General features: G+C 40.8%; 1 protein-coding gene and 1 pseudogene across 2 annotated transcripts in view; one reads left to right on the top strand and one right to left on the bottom strand.

Annotated features, from left to right (window-relative positions):
- Positions 1–7,316: 7,316 nt before the first annotated feature.
- Positions 7,317–16,029, top strand: part of TTC21B (tetratricopeptide repeat domain 21B) — a 45,461-nt gene continuing 36,748 nt past the window's right edge. The window contains exons 1-7 of one of the 2 annotated variants that reach the window (XM_007432120.4): positions 7,317–7,706; positions 8,136–8,265; positions 9,444–9,554; positions 11,651–11,817; positions 13,148–13,270; positions 14,393–14,550; positions 15,522–15,606. In XM_007432120.4, the coding sequence (XP_007432182.1) occupies positions 7,686–7,706; positions 8,136–8,265; positions 9,444–9,554; positions 11,651–11,817; positions 13,148–13,270; positions 14,393–14,550; positions 15,522–15,606 (795 nt within the window). In that variant the 5' untranslated portion in view covers positions 7,317–7,685. Of the gene's footprint in view, positions 7,707–8,135; positions 8,266–9,443; positions 9,555–11,650; positions 11,818–13,147; positions 13,271–13,528; positions 13,650–14,392; positions 14,551–15,521; positions 15,607–16,029 lie in introns of those variants that run through there. The other variant, XM_088146692.1, reaches the window with a different exon arrangement.
- Positions 15,120–15,178, bottom strand: LOC148215101 (U6 spliceosomal RNA; annotated as a pseudogene).

Genomic DNA, 16,029 nt, shown 5'->3' with positions numbered 1-16,029 from the left:
AAGGCAGCTATGAGACTTGCACAAAGGCATCTCTCTGTACATATACAAGCTAAGATGCTGTCTCTAAGAAGCAAATATAAGAAACTCATTAAATCAGAGAAAAAAGGCTATGCTGCCTCAATTTGATCTGGACTTGAGCTGTCAGCAAAAAGTCATAACTCGGCTATATTTTGGCATTCTGTAGCCAGAATCCTGAAAGAACGGAGATTTGCATTCCATATTCCAATCTCTGCTGAGGAATGGGAAAACTACTGTCATGACCTGTTTGCTCTATCAGAACATGTCGAGAAACAGTTTCCATGTAGTGATTTATCACTTACTAAAGCCTCACTTCTTTGGCCACCAGTATTAGAAAATGAGATCAAATCTATTATAAAAGACTTGAAGATCAATAAAGCCCCCAGGGAGGACTTTCTACCAGCTGAGCTATTCAAAAAATATCCTGACTGGTGGGGCCCTCTATTGGCAGGTTTATTTACACATAAAAATAATACCTGCCATATCCCAGCTGGGTGGAAGTTGGCGATAGTAGTTCCTATTTACAAAAAAGGGAATAAAAAGGACCCTAGCAATTACAGGCCCATTAGCCTAATAGATATTGTGGCTAAAATATATGCTAGGTTCCTTCTGAGTAGACCTGAGAGCTGGGTAGATGAAAAGTGTATTCCCACAGATGAACAAGACAGCTTTAGACAGAGACGATCTACTTTTAATAACTGCTTTGTCTTAAACCATCTAGTTACAAAATATATCAGTAAGGGGAAACAACTGTTTGCTGCCTTTATAGATCTTAGTGCAGCATTTGACACAGTAAATAGAGAAATATTGTGGAGGAAATTGTCCTCAAAATGGAACTCAGACTGCTGGCATTGGTCAAAGCCCTTTATACAAGCACTAGTCTGAGAGTGCGGTTTGGGATTAATGGAGCCATGACAAGAAGGACTGATACTTGTAAAGGGGTAAGACAAGGATGCATACTTGCACCATTGTTATTTAGCCTATATATTAACAACTTACCAGGACTAATGAAGGACCCTGAAATACATATGCCCAAAGTGTTAAACACATATTGTAACACCTTGCTATATGCTGACAATATGATTTTACTATCATATTCGCAAGTTGGATTGCGAAGGTTGTTAAGAAGACTTGGCTCCTACTGTCATAATAATTCTCTAATCATTAATAAATCAAAGTCAAAAATTATGGTCTTTGGAAAATGACATCATAACCATAGATGTCTATTAGAAGGTGAGACAATAGAGCAAGTTAATACCTTCCCTTACCTAGGGGTAGTCTTCTCTGAGACTGGATCTTGGCTTCCTCATCAGTAAAGGAATGCACTTAGAGCAAGGGCACATATGAACTTGCTGCTCAAATTAATAAATCATAGCTATCCAGGCTCGTTAGCCCCAATTATCACAGTATACAAGGCCAAGGTTACGCCTATGCCTATTATAGGGCGCTGAAGTTTGGGTCTTAAAGCACATATTATTAGAACAAACACAATCACAGCATCTAAGAAGTATGCTGGGTGTGGATAAAAGAACTTCAGCTGCTGCAGTTAGAGCCGAATTGAGAATCCATACGATTTGTTCTTTGTCTAAAATCAGGGCTTATAATTATTGGTGCAAAATCAATGCTATGGAAACTGACAGACTCCCCAAACTGTATTTGTTAGAACAGACAAAATCTCAATTGCAGACTTCTTGGATAGTACAATTGACAAATTACATTAGGAGCTGTGGTCTCCTGTCTCATGTCCAATTGTTTCCGGCGAACAAGCTAAAAAGATTGCTGCGCAAAGAATCTTGGATATAGAAGCACAAAAAGATATAGCCACCCTTAGTAAGGTTGGCTCACTGAAATGGATGAGCCGTTATAAACGTACCTTCCAAACTGCCAAGTATTTAAACACAGAAATGGCCAAATATCTTAGGGTAGTATTTACTTGAGCAAGATTTGAGCAGTTGGACACAATGGTTAAATATGGAAGATTTAACCAAGTCCCTTATATTGAACTTACTTGTGTTTGCGAAGCTCCAGAGATAGAAGACATAACACATATATTATTTGAATGTCAACTGTATAAAAAAGAGAGGGATCAGTATCTTGGACCACACATTAGACGAATGATCTGTTGGGATCCTTATATTAAAACAACATATTTAATGTGCAGTCCGAATTCAAAAATTACATATAATACGGCCCTTTATTTGAATAAAACAGTACAGTTGAGATCTGCATATGTGGATCTGATTGGAGTAAATTGTGGGGGTGATACAGATATATGATTTGCATCTTTTTTCTTTCTTTTTCTTTTTAACTTTGTTTCTCTTATCCATCCTATTTTTAATATATGGTCTTAATAATGTCTTATGTTTTACATGTTTTATACTCTGTATCTTGATATGGCCTAATGGCTAATCAATAATAATAAACTAAACTAAACATAACAGAAATTCATGTATCATGCATGTGCAATACAGGGAACTGATTTGCAGAAACATGATAATTGTATTCTCTGGTTCCAAAACACAAGGATTCTTCCTCCTAGCCAGAGATTGCTGGAGAGTTTATGTATGTGTTGGAAGCTATTTCACTTTATTTTACTTAAGTTATCAACAGTTACTCTAATGGTTGCATGAAGGAAGTGATTCCATATATTGCTATTACTCAGCATACTGTATTAGAACTGTGGAAGTCACAAGTAAATGGTTAGGGACTTTAAAAAAATACACTAAAGAATGGGTAAAAATTTGCAAATTAAATACAATGTAATTTTTGTTTGACCAGATACATCTGACGAATTGTCCCTTTTTTTAAGTCGTCTTTTTGGCAGTGTTACAAGGACCAAAAATATTTCCATAATGTTTGGGGGGGGGGGGAAGAAGAAAGTACTGTGTAAGTATGAACTAAAACAGTTTCATTCCCTGATGAGGGTTTCTTTTCAGGGTGGAAAACCTGGTTCTGGACCTCAGTCAGCAGGAATTCTCCTCTGCCCAAAGGAACAAATCCCCCTCAATTGAAAATAAAGTTTCATGGAAAAAAAATTTTGATTTTCTACATGCAGCGTTTTTGTTTTTCTCTGTTAAGGAACATTCATTCTCATGAGCCAGAATGACATCTGTCAGTAGAATTAGGCAGGGCTAATTTCCTCTCCCTATTACGACTTCTACATTCATAGCAAATTGTAATGAGGGTCCATCAATCCTCTAAGGTAAATTTGGAGGATACGTTATGTGCTGCAGAGGGAGGAGGAAGAAGAGAAGAACCCACTGAAGAAGGAGACATCTGGTCATAACTTGGGCCCTTTTCAGTTCACATCGGCCTTCTCCAACTTGATGCCATCCAGCTGTTTTGGACCGCTGTAATCCCAAGCCATTGTAGTTGGGAGATAGAAAGAGGTAATCTTTATTACGGTTCCTGACTAGCAAACTGAATAGTCGACATCGTAAAAAGAATAAAAGAACAAAGTGTGGGAAGCCACGACACAGGAAAGAAAGCATAGACATTCTATGGAAAGAGCAATAAAAATGTCTTAAAGGCCAAAACATTCCTAAGACATCAACAAAAGTGCATATGACATTTACTATAGTACAGTAAGTATGGATAGCTGGATATTAAAAGTACAGCATAAGTGATAAGTGATTTCCCACTCTGTAGCCCTCAACTTGCATAAACATTTTTACTTTCCCATTGTTTGGGGTTCCCCTCTCTTGTAAAGTGGGAACCCAACAATTGTTGAATAAACAGTTGTTTCTCCTCAGTGTTGGGCTCTGTTCTTCTGAATTTTCTGTGACAAATTATTCTAACTTTTATGTGTGCAATTATTGTTTTAATAGAGTTATTACCTTTCTCCCTCTGAGGAAGCAAAAGTTGGACTTTGAAGAAGTAAGATAGGAAGAGTATTGACACTTATGAACTTTGGTGTTGGAGAAGACTCCTGAGACTCCTGAGAATACCGTGGACAGCCAAGAAAACAAACCAATGGATCACTGAACACATCAACTCCAAGTTCTCACTTGAGGCACAAATGACCAGGCTCAAATTATCCTACTTTGGACACATTATGTGAAGACCTAGCTCTCTGCAGAAGGCTCTGATGTTGGGGAAGGTGGAAAGAAAGAGAAGAAGAGGATGACAAGCAGCAAGGTGGATGGACTCAGTTATGGTGGCGATGAGTTCACTGCTGAAAGACCTGAAAGACCAAGTTAGGGATAGATCATCATGGAGGAAATCTATCTAGGAGTCAACAACAACAGGACTTGTCTCTATCCAGGAGTCAACAACAACTTGATGGCACATAATCAATCAATCAATTTCTCTCCACCCCCCTCCACCCCCTTTTTTTTTGGTCAGAAAGGTAGGTTTTAAATCCAGTAAAAAACGCAAAACAAAACATCAGTACCACTAAAGAGGACGTATGATGGAAACAACTTTTCTAGACAGAAGCTTTTTCCAGAGTGGTCTCTGTTACATAGAGATGAAGACAATTTCTGGCACATTTTCCTTCTTTGCTTTCAAAACCAAAGACTGAGAACTGCTCTGTTTTACTACATGCATTAAACAACAACCATCCAGCTCTACAACCAAATTTATGCATAGGCAAGAATAATTTTACAAATAACTACTGGGAAATTATCCTTACTCACCCTCCACTATCCTGAGAGTCTTGCTTGAAGAATGCAGAATTACTCTCTGTCACCCAACAGCCAGGCAAGCTCTTTTTAAACCCAGAATTACATAAACCAATAAACATATAAGAGCCAGTTTGGTGTAGTGGTTAAAGCTTCAGGCTAGAAACCGGGAGACAGTGAGTTCTAGTCCTGCCCTAGGTACAAAGCCACTCTCTCAGCCCTAGGAAGCAGGCAAGGGCAAACCACTTCTGAAATCTTGCCAAGAAAATTGCAGGGGCTAGTCCAGGCAGTTGCCAGGAGTCAAAATTTGACTTGAAGGCACACACACACACACATATACACACACAAACATACACATCAATGCAACAACCTTAGTTTTCTTGCAAACGTCTCATGGAGAAATTTCCTCTCCCCTCTTGGCTCTTGGCTCCACTCTACTTGCATCTCCTCTTCTGTGGCCCCAATCCAAATCCAGGTCAGCTGCTCATTGGTTCTTCTAGTCACATCCTGCTCCCCTAGGTGTTCTACACTGGGTGTGCTCCTCACTCTCTTGACCTCTGAATGGATTCCCTTCTTGGGTAGATCTTGCCTGCTGATCTACCATCCTTAAACCCAGCAGGCACATCACCAGGAGGGAGGGAGGGGGAGGGAGGGAGGGAAAACTTTGCCCGTTGTCCTTGATTATTTTTCTGTCATTAGCTCTCCTGGGATGCTTTTCATATCCTTTAGTCCTTTCAAGCTAGAAATCTTTCTCTCACTTTAAGGCTTCACTCCCTTCTTCCCTTAATCTCAAATTGTCAGGGATGCTGTTTGAGAGATGTCCCAACATCTGACCCTCAGTATTGAGTTCTATACCAGGTTATTGCATCTCAGTGGCCCTGGGCTTTGGCTGCTCCTTCTGAATGCCAGGTCAATTTGTAATCAGTCTGGCCTCATTCATAATCTGATTGTGGATAAGGTGGCCAATCTGGCATGTATGTCTGAGACCTGGGTGGGCCCTCTCAGAAATATGCTTACCTGGGTTTTGGGTTCTGCACCAGCCAAGAGCCCAGGGGAAGAGGGTGGGGTAGCACTTATCAACCGGAAGGCATTGAGAGCTCTCAGAGACTGCTCTGCAGATAACCAGATGTGAGACTCTCTGGTTGAGGTTGGGCCATAGAAAACAGTTGGGATTGCTGCTGTTCTACCGCCCTTCTTGCTCCAAACCATCATCCCTCCCTGAACTGCTGGATTTCAATGCCAGGAAGCTATAGAGCAGTGTTTCTCAACCTTAGCAACTTTAAGATGTCTGAACTTCAACTCCCAGAATTCCCTAGCCAGCATGAGTTGAAGTCCACACATCTTAAAGTTGCCAAGGTTGAGAAACACTACTATACAGGCTTTTAGTCCTTGAAGATTTAATTTGTCAAAAGGGATGTTGAGTCTGGGGCAGCACAGGAATTCATGCCTCCTTGGCAACCATAGACCTGTTCCAGGTCATCCAAAACTCAATGTATACATACATTCAGACTTGATCTCTCTTTTGGTTAAGCCTTGTTTGGGTCAAGCAAAAGTCCCTGAGCCTGCATGTATGTGTTTTTGCATCCACACCGTTCAATATGTTTTCCAAACTCTTAGTTTTGTTTGTCCTTCTCCACTCTGTGGGTGGCTTTCCCCTCTCATCAGAAGGTCCTAATACAGATTTCCTTGCCAGCTCCCCATGATTTGGGAAGAACCTCTTCATCTCATCCCATGATGAGGTTACTTATTTCCCCTTGTTTACCTACACAACCTTCCCTCTGTTCTTTCTCCGGCTGGGCACTTAGATTCTAAGCACCTAAGCTATTTCCTTGCTCCTTATGGCAAACCTCCCCACCAGGTTGCATCAGCTTTACTTGTTTCCCCAACCTTACAGCACCCCCCTGGATCACAATCCCCCTAATGAATGAATGGTAAAGTTCAATTATTTATTTATTAGATTTAGAGGCTGCCAAACTCTGTAAGACTCCATGCAGCTTACAAACATTAAAATATAATACAGTAGTAAAACAGAGCACAAGCCATGTGCATCCAGAAAAGGCCATTTATCAGACATCAAATCCTAAATGAGATGAACACCCATTCTTACACAAGACCCAAGGAAACAACTAGGTTTTCAAAGATTTCCTGAACATCATCAGGGTAGGAGCCATGGAAATCTCTGGAGGGATGCTATAATAATAACAAATGGGGAAATTATAATGATAATTCTACATAACAGTATTATGTGGCTATAATTTGCAATTAATCAGGGTAAAACATTGTTCAGGAATATAACAACAGCCTGAAAAAAAGTTGGGCAGAGAATGGAACTAGGGGTGGGCCAAGGGAGAGGTCAATTGGGCATACAGATGCTGAAGGAACCATGTTTGGGGCCTCAGCTTCATTTGCTTGATGGTCTGAGTGTGAACAATTACTTTTGGAAAAGAGCGATTATAGTGCATGCAAATGACCAGGCTCAATTTATCCTACTGTGGACACATTATGGGAAGACCCAGCTCTCTCCCACCGGACGCACCATTTCCAGGGTTAGGATGCAGCGCAGGCGCTCGAGAATCCTGGGAAGGGCTAGGAAGGCTCCCCTTCGCATTATCGAGGGTGGGGTGGGGGGCGGGGGTGGCTGGGCGGATCTGGTTCGTAGGGGCTCGGAGGGCTTCTCACAGCTTCGTCCAGAACCAGGCAGCCGATCCCCGTGCAGGGCCAGCGCCACCCCCCTAAACTTCTGCAGCGGGCGCTCTGCTTTCTTTCCCCTCCGTCTCACGCCCTTTTGCTGCAGGCTGCCCAAAACGTGGGAGGCGCTGAACTCCAGTCCGCTGGAAGACATTGCAGGGCTGTGGGTGGGGTTTTTTGGGGGGGGGGAAATGCCGCAACCCACCCTGGCCCCCCCCAAAAAATAAAAAAAACCCACCCCTCCTGCGATTCAAAGGCAAAGCGTCGCTCCCTGCGTTAAGCTCCACCCTCCACTGACGCTTTGGGGCCCTTCTGTTGCACTGGCAACAGCGTTGCCACCGCTGGGTTTCGGCCGCCATGGATCCTTCCTTCCTGCAGGTTTGTTGGAAGTGCTGCGACCTCCTCCCGCGCCACGCATCGATCGCTGGTCCCCGCTTTCCCGCCGCTCTGGAAATGGCAGCCCGGCTTCCTGCTGCTTCTCCCTCCCCGCGCTGGATTCCTCCTCCTTGTGGAAGGACGCTGAGCCCCGGGAAGACGACGCCGGCTGGAGCGGGGCGAGGAAGGCCGGGCTGCCCTTCCTCCGTCGTTCTGCAAAACCCTTGTGGAGCGGGTCTGCTGCCCGCAGAGTGGGCCTCGGGCCCCGCATCCGACGGCAGACAGGGAATAGTTTTGCTCGTTCTCTCCCGGGCCCCTGAAACTGCTTCTCCCCGCTTTTTCTTTTCTGCTTTAAAACACAGAGCAGATGCGTTTTCCTCCTGATCAGCTGAGGACAGCTATGTGTAAATCCAAGTCTTCATTTCCTTTCAGGCTTTAATTAATTACTACTGCCAAGAAGGCTACTTTCGTCACGTTCAGACTGTTGCCAGTGAAGGCCTGAAGACATTCGGCAATGACCCGGTGTTTATTTTCTACCGTTCTTACGGCATATTGATGGAAGGTAATTATTTACTTAATATACTTTCAAACCTTCCGATGTTGTTTATTCATTTGAAATCAGAACTGCTGGACAGTCTGAACTATAAACATGAGCTCCTTTTCATGAAAACTATCATATCTGTATTTACTAAGAAGTAAATTCCATTGTATTTAATGGGCCTTGCTTCCAGGAAGGTGCACATAGGATTGCAATCATAAATTGTCTCATTTTCTTCCATGCATTAAAAGTTTCTGTAAGTAAATGTTTGGTTCTACAGTCAAATGTGCAGATCACAATTTCTGCCTGGTAAACGGTTTAGGGATGCTGGAGAACTTCAGCCCTTGGTAATGCTGGATGGGGCAAATGTTGGGCTAGCAGATTTGGGCATGAAAATTTGGGACCACCATTAGCTGTACATAATCTCTTGTGATCGTTCCAGATTTTGCAGCTCAAGTCTGGTAGCCCTAGGCAGACGAAAGTTGGAATTTAACTTCTGAAGTCCTATATGGTCCGTCCCTGCATTTTTTATTGCAAGGGGAAAGTATTATTTATTTGTTACCCTTGTAGTTTGCTTTTCTTCAGATAAATTCAGAGCATCTTTTAGGGTAATTTGGGCATCCATGATTTTCTAGGCAACCAGGAGAGTTTTCTAAGGTGTTTGGAGGGCTGAATGTGAGTTTTTTTTATCTCCAAACCCAATATTCCAGCCAATTAATTAGTGTGTGTGTGTGATGTAGGGTGGGAAACACTGAGGAAATTTTCCAGTGTTTAATTTTTTCTGTAAAATAAAATAGCATTTCATACATTTATGAATGGATGCCATTGCAAATGCAGCATTAGATAATGTTAATGTTATTCAAGAAATTATCTGAAGTTATCTGTAGGATGAGAAAAATATGTGATCAGATTTTTTTTGCTATATCCTCTTGACAGAATTGTCTTTTATATATGGAAAGCACTGCACATTTTTATGTGACTATTGTCTTTTTGTATCTCTTGTGATCATTTTTGTAAATATTTAAATTGTTTATATGATCAATAATCTAAGCTTTAAAAGGCATTTTGCACACCCACCCAACATGTTCATGCATGATCATTACAGCATTATACTGAAAAAAGCAATAAATGAGTTTACCAGGGAAGCAAAAGTGTTGTTACACAAACAAATGCAACTAACCGTACTGGTTTTGTTCTCCTAGGGCACATTCAAGACGCTCTTCTCAGTCTTGAATCCATTAAAAGCAAACAAGAAATATCCCTTTGCACAATGATGGCAATGATCTACGCCCATAAAAAAAGTCCAAATCCAGGTAGCGTTTCACTTATTTTTACTCTGAAAAGTTGTATACTTGTACACGGTGAGTTGTAATAATGTTATTTCTCCATTTTAATATGAAGGTACAAATGGGACTCTGCTACAGAATAGTATCAGATGTTCCCACCTCACCATCCAAATAGGAATGTTCCAGCCGCCAGCCATGTATTCTTCTAGCAGGGCATTCCAACCCTGACCTCTCTCCCATTCCATTAGTCATTTTATCTTTCTCAGTTGTCATAAAGTTCCATGGGTGCTAAGCATGCATATTTTAGTTGGATCACCTCTTTCCACTATGATTTTTCACCGTTCTTTTATGGTATCTTGTAAACATGATTTTCCAATTAATGTAGCAAATGTCTTTGCAACACTGCATCTAGGAATCCGGTCTCTCTTTCTGGCACTGTTCTCCAGTAGCTTCCAGATAACTTTGCAGACTAAGGCAGGACCCTGAAGAAGAATTGATCTTTTCTTTATGAGCCCCAAACTTGCCCAGTATATGAGCAAAGCTTATATTTCCGGCATGATTATATTAGATTATATCAGTTTTCTATAATTAGCTAATTAGAAATTAGCTTTCTATAAAATTATCAATTATTAGCAGGAACAAAGTTCCAAATCCTCCTGGATGGTGACTTCATTTCAGGTGTTCATAGCATAGATACAGTGGTGCCTCGGGTCACGAACGGTTCTGTTCACGACCAATTCGGATCACGAACAGCTCCGGTCGCAAAATTTTGCCTCCATTCGCGAACGCTGGATCGGGTCACGAACAGGATCCGTGGCCATTTTCCCTCCCGTGACCCGGTCCGCGGCCATTTTCCCACCTATGACACGTGGTCCGTGGCCATTTTTCCGCCCGACACGTGGCCCGGGGCCATTTTCCGCCCCTGACACGTGGTCCGCAGCCATTTTTCCGCCCCTGACACGTGATCTGCGGCCATTTTCCACCCCTGACAAGTGGTCGTAGGGAGGGGGACTCTCCCTCCAAGCAATAGTCGCCTCCCTGTCCTCCATGCCAGAACGGATTAACGGTAATTACATTGAACCTTATGGGAAAATTTGCTTCAGGTCGCAACCAATTCAGGTCGCGACCAGAGTCGCAGAACCAATTAAGTTTGTGAACCAAGGTTCCACTTAATTTTGGATGATGATGAACAATCCATCTCATAATTTCCAACGTCTCAGCCACTGCTTGGGAAGTTTTATGGTGTGTTTAACTAAATTAGCTATCTCCAGATGATGCCCTCTAGATTACATCTCTCATAACTTCCAGTAAATAAACTTTAGGTCCATTGATTCAAAGCATGGGAGTTGTAGTTTGGGATGTCTGTAGGACACCAGATGGGTGAAGGCTCAAATTTAATTGTGATCATTCTTTTCCAAATCCACTTGTAATGCGTTTCACAGTGGCAGGTCAAAAGTCGTCTTTAGTCTGTAGAGGCCCAGTTTTCTCCATGAGGAAACATGAATTAGTAGTGCGATGTGACAGCTAAAAGGGTTATTGGAAGTATAAACTTTATCAATAGATCTAGCATTGTAGTCAAAATAGTATCATGTTGTTATGCCTTGGTCAGACCTCCTCTAGAGTATTGTATTGAATAGAGGGTGATGCCATTTAAGAATACTGCAAATTGGAATGGTCCAAAGAAGAACAAGAAAGATGGAGTGGGGCTCAGAGATTATGATTATTCTTGGGAAAAAATTATGAAAAGGAAACAAGGTAGCCATCTTCAGAAATGGCTAAAATACATTTCTCAGCTGTTCAGCAGGAGAACAGATTATGGTCGAAAAATGGCAGGCTTGTTTTCTCTGCTTGCGTTTTCTAAGCAGAGAGCAGGTGTTTGTCTGTTAGGGTACAGTGGTTAATTTCCTGCATTGACCAGTGCTGGACTAGATACCATCTGCTGCTCTTCTGCTCTATGACTCTAAGACATATTAATACTTTGTGGTTTTTAATAGTAGAGTTTTGTTGCTGTTACATAGTAGTATCTTGCAATAAATCTCTAATATACTGAAATCATCATTCAATGCTGGGCCATTTCAGGCTTCCAACTATATGATTATTACAGGTTTCTCCCTTGTTTTTAGATCGGGAAGTTATCTTGGAACTTGATGCCAAGTTGAAGGAGCATCGTAAGATGGCAGGACAGGAGGCTTTATATTTTGCAGGACTGTTCTTGTGGCATATTGGCCGCTGCGAGAAAGCCCGTGAATACATTGACAGAATGATCAAGATCTCAAATGGCAGTAAAGAGGTAACCCATTTCCCATAGTTGTTTATTGTACTTGCAAGTCTGCTTGCTATGCAACAAAATTTGATCACCCTCATGTTCACCATCATGATGCCCTCAGTCATCTTGCATATCAGAGCGAATTTTCATTGGCTCCTTTAACACTTGAGAAGTATTTTGGTAGTTTTGGTACTGTTACAAAATAGCCTGATAGTTTCTCTTTAATTAAATGTTAGGGAGGTCTGGTTCCTTAAATGGAATGTACCATTGGCCAATGGTACAATTTGTTACACATGCTGCCACTACTTATTTCATACTTAGCTACAAGCGCCATGTTCCTTGCAGATATATTGGTACCTATACGGGTTGTAACTAGTGGTAGCTTTGTCCCAGTGGAAAGTCGTCTATTCACACAAATTGGAGTGCTCTATATATTTGCTGATTTTCTCAAGTTTCTTTGTCTCTCTGTGTCATACCTTACTCCACTCTTTAGGATCCTGAAACACTCAGGAATAGATCTTGGATCACTTGGAGGCTGCTGTGATTACATAGGATTGAGGAAAAACAGGTCCCTTATTTGTGTAAATGGATTTTTTTTATATTACCCATCCATTTTAAATGAAAGAATCCTGATTTCCTGAAATCCTAAAGGCATTCTCACCAACTAGTTTTCTAGGTTCCTAACTTCTGTTATGCAAATATAGTCTAATATTCCATATGCATTTGAAAAGATGCCAGGCTTCACCCAGACTATGACTTAAACTCCAAGGCTGAGATTCAAGGATTCAGCTGTTTGATAAGCTAGTTTTATTACAGATACTAGGAAAGCCATAATTAGAACAGAAGATTCGCCAGGGCCAACTATAAGCCTTCAAGCCTTATATTTATTTATATCCATCTTGAGGTTCAGACCTTACATCTCTTCTTCCTGCCTGTGTGTCCAAATGGGCTGAAGGTGGGTTGTTTCTTAATGGATGGAGCGGTTAACATCTATAGATTGTCACTCTAACAGATCTGTCTGTTTTCAGGCTCTTCTTTTGATCCTTCTAGCTTTCACAGGAACTTCTAGAGAAGTTCATCCAGAGTGTCAGTGCTGCGGGATGCTGAGAGTTGTGTTTTCACCTATCTGGAGTGGGCCTATTAGTGGGGGTGGATAAATAGGGAACATCATAATGCTTTAAGTAATAAATCCATCCCATAACAGCAAGCATGAACAACACAGAACAAAGATCAGTCTTCTGGTTGCATAAATATTGCATTTTTGTAAGTAGTACTTTATATAATTTTTTTCTCTCTCTATCCAGTAACAACAAAATACTGTTGCATCATTTGATGCTTTGCTTTGTTCTTACAGGGGTGGATTCTAAAAGGATGGCTTGATGTGACCAGTGGGAAAGAAACAAGTATAAAAAAAGCTGGAAAATACTTTGATGAAGGGCTCCAAAACGGGAATGATATTTTTGGCCTGATGGGTAAAGTAAGTCTATAAAAAGCTTTTAAATGCAGCTAATTAATAACAAACTCTGCAGCTGGTGCAGACTGATCCAGCACAGATTAATGCAATTGCCATCTAGGGTAAGACTGGAAGAAAAGATGGGAAAGCAGATCAAAGCAACCTTATTTTATATTCAGAATGCTATCTGTTCTCTCTCTCCACTCATGTTCTTATTTTGCGTGACGTGAATATGGGCTCTAAGAATCTGACTGAAGTCAATATTCCTTCTTTGATTCACAGGATTAAGTCTTTTAGCCATCGCATCATCAATTATTTTTATTTGCTTTGACATACGCTTTTCTGTCATGAAAAGCAGAAAGATGCATTTGGAGTCAATTTTGCACTCATTGGAATGACTGAGGTAATTGAAGAACAATGCACATAAAGTGCTGGGGTCAAATTGACTTTATAAAAGGTTTTACCATTTGCAACTGTAGAGAAGAAATAGTTCTTTTCATTTCTTCTGAAAAAGCTTTGAAGGTCTTTTTAAATATTTATGTTGGCAAAAAAGTATTCGGTTTTAAAAATCTTGCTATAAATTGCATTTTGAATCAGTAGGTTTACAATCACTTTGCTGTGATTTTTAAAAAATTTCCACTTAGAAACTTGCATCTCGCTATGTTTACTGCTTTGAATGGTTCTGCTTTCCAAGTCATTTTAATCCTGGTTGTGAAACTCACTGGTTCAGGCACTGTACGAAGGCATGAGTTATTTAACCATAGTTTATTGAATAAACAGCAATTGACTAGATTCACATCACATAAATGCAGCCCAGAGAAGCCACATTATACTTAGCACATTGTAGGAAAACTGCTATTCTCTCACAAAGCTTTGTTTTATATGAAAGCATTGACATTGATGACCTTCAGCGGAAGATGTCCCATAAGTACATATACGCCTTCCAAATCTATATATAAAGGGCAAGATGGATGTGTTCGTGCTGATCACAGATGTTGTATAGGTTCTGAATAACAATCACGAAAGACTGCTTTTCCACCAGTGTGCACTAGCCAGGGAATTGGCTAAGAAAAACTTCTTTCTGGTTGGAAAGTTTTAAAAAAGGCAAGACAGAAGTGACCAAGTGATCGTTTCATTTTTCACTAGGCCCAGTATTTTGAAATGCGTCAGAATTATTCAGGAGCTTTGGAAACTGTGAATCAAATAATTGCCAATTTCCCTCACTTCCTTCCGGCATTTACAAAAAAGATGAAGCTACAGCTGGCTTTGCAGGACTGGGAACAGGCAGCTGAGACTGCCCAGAGGTGGAGTAAACGTCATTATTCTTGTCTAGATCTGTTAAAAATGTTGTAACTTCTCAGCTGCAGTGCCTTTGCAGAACACAAATTATCAAAGCTGATTTCTCCACTGATGAGTTAGAACTTCTTCTATAGTCCCCCACCAAAATGACAGTAAGGAAGACTAACTTTATATCCCATCAACAATGGCTGGATGTTGCTATGTTGCTAGCACTAGTGGGGAAATGTCTAAGAAAGAATAATAGTTTTTCACTTACTTATTTCCCAATCTTGATCTAGCTAGTCAGTACCTATGATGCTTTATGGAACTCATTTGCTTCCAGTCATTGGTTCAGAATTGTTGGGATGTACTTGATCAATGGTGGGTAAACACAGTTGTGAAGGTCCATAACACTTTCTATTTTGGTTGAAGCATCTTTTGTGCACACACACACAGTGGTGGTAAATGATGGCTGCATCAGCTCTTCCCTTCTTTGAAATTTCATATAATGAGGGGGGAGTATGATAGTATGAGAACTAAAGAAGGATGAACAGTTTACTGCTCTCGTAAAGTACTGCAGCTTGTGTGTGCCCATCCATGCCAATCTTCTCTGTATTGTTCCAGTTTTAGTAAATGTGCTGCCAAAGTGAACACTGTAGCTTTGTATCCATTTCTCTAAGTTGTCTTGAACGTTGGAGATGAGGGGGACCTAAAGATGCCAAGTAATACATTACATTTTCAAGAAGGTTTACTGAGCTCCCAAAATTTCCACTTAATCTGAAGTTGGTCCCCAGAAGCAATCATCAGTAGTGTCACAAAGTAACAGTAAAGTAAATAGTTCTTTGCCCTAAAACAGAAACAGGAAACTTAAAGTCCTCCAAATGGTGCTCAGCTATTAGCCAGTCTGTATGTAGCTGCTGTGTCTTGTAGTTCAGCAGGTTTTCTTGAAAACACCTAAAAAAATAAAGCGTTTCAGTGCTGTTTTATTTTGCTTTAGGTTGTTGCAGAAAGATTCTCTCAACCTAGATGCTTTAAAAATGGAGGCTGTTCACCATTTGTGCAGGGAAGGAAACATACCTGAGGTGAGTCTTCAGTTTGTAATTCCACATTGTTGGATGTGTTTTATATAGAGACATGGGGAAAAAATTACTCAGGCTTTTCCTCCCTGTAAAATAATTTCTTTGTCTTCTAATTGCCTTCTAGATGATGATGATGGTGATGGTTTTATTAATATTGCAATCCTGTTCTTGTACATATAGAATTAAGTTCCGTTGGGTTTATTTCTAAGGTCAATGGATGGAAAATTTCAGGAGTAAATGTCTTTTGAGAATTACAGTCCTGACACAGGAAATAGATATTTTAGAATTACATGCAGTAAAAGGATGGATCTAATTTAAACTACTAGTGTCATATTACCAAACAGCCACCAGTGGAACAGGAGATGGCCTTTTGAATGTGCACTCCCTAAATCTCATTTGGAGATACCCCAGGATGGAGCAGATCCG

Source organism: Python bivittatus, unplaced genomic scaffold, assembly GCF_059951505.1.
Source record: "Python bivittatus isolate LINGU-HERP-01145 unplaced genomic scaffold, Pbiv_v1 ctg000480_np1212, whole genome shotgun sequence".
NCBI classification, from domain to species: domain Eukaryota; kingdom Metazoa; phylum Chordata; class Lepidosauria; order Squamata; family Pythonidae; genus Python; species Python bivittatus.
The sequence above is the reverse complement of the archived record's forward strand: the minus strand, read 5'-3'. Positions and strand labels throughout refer to the sequence as shown.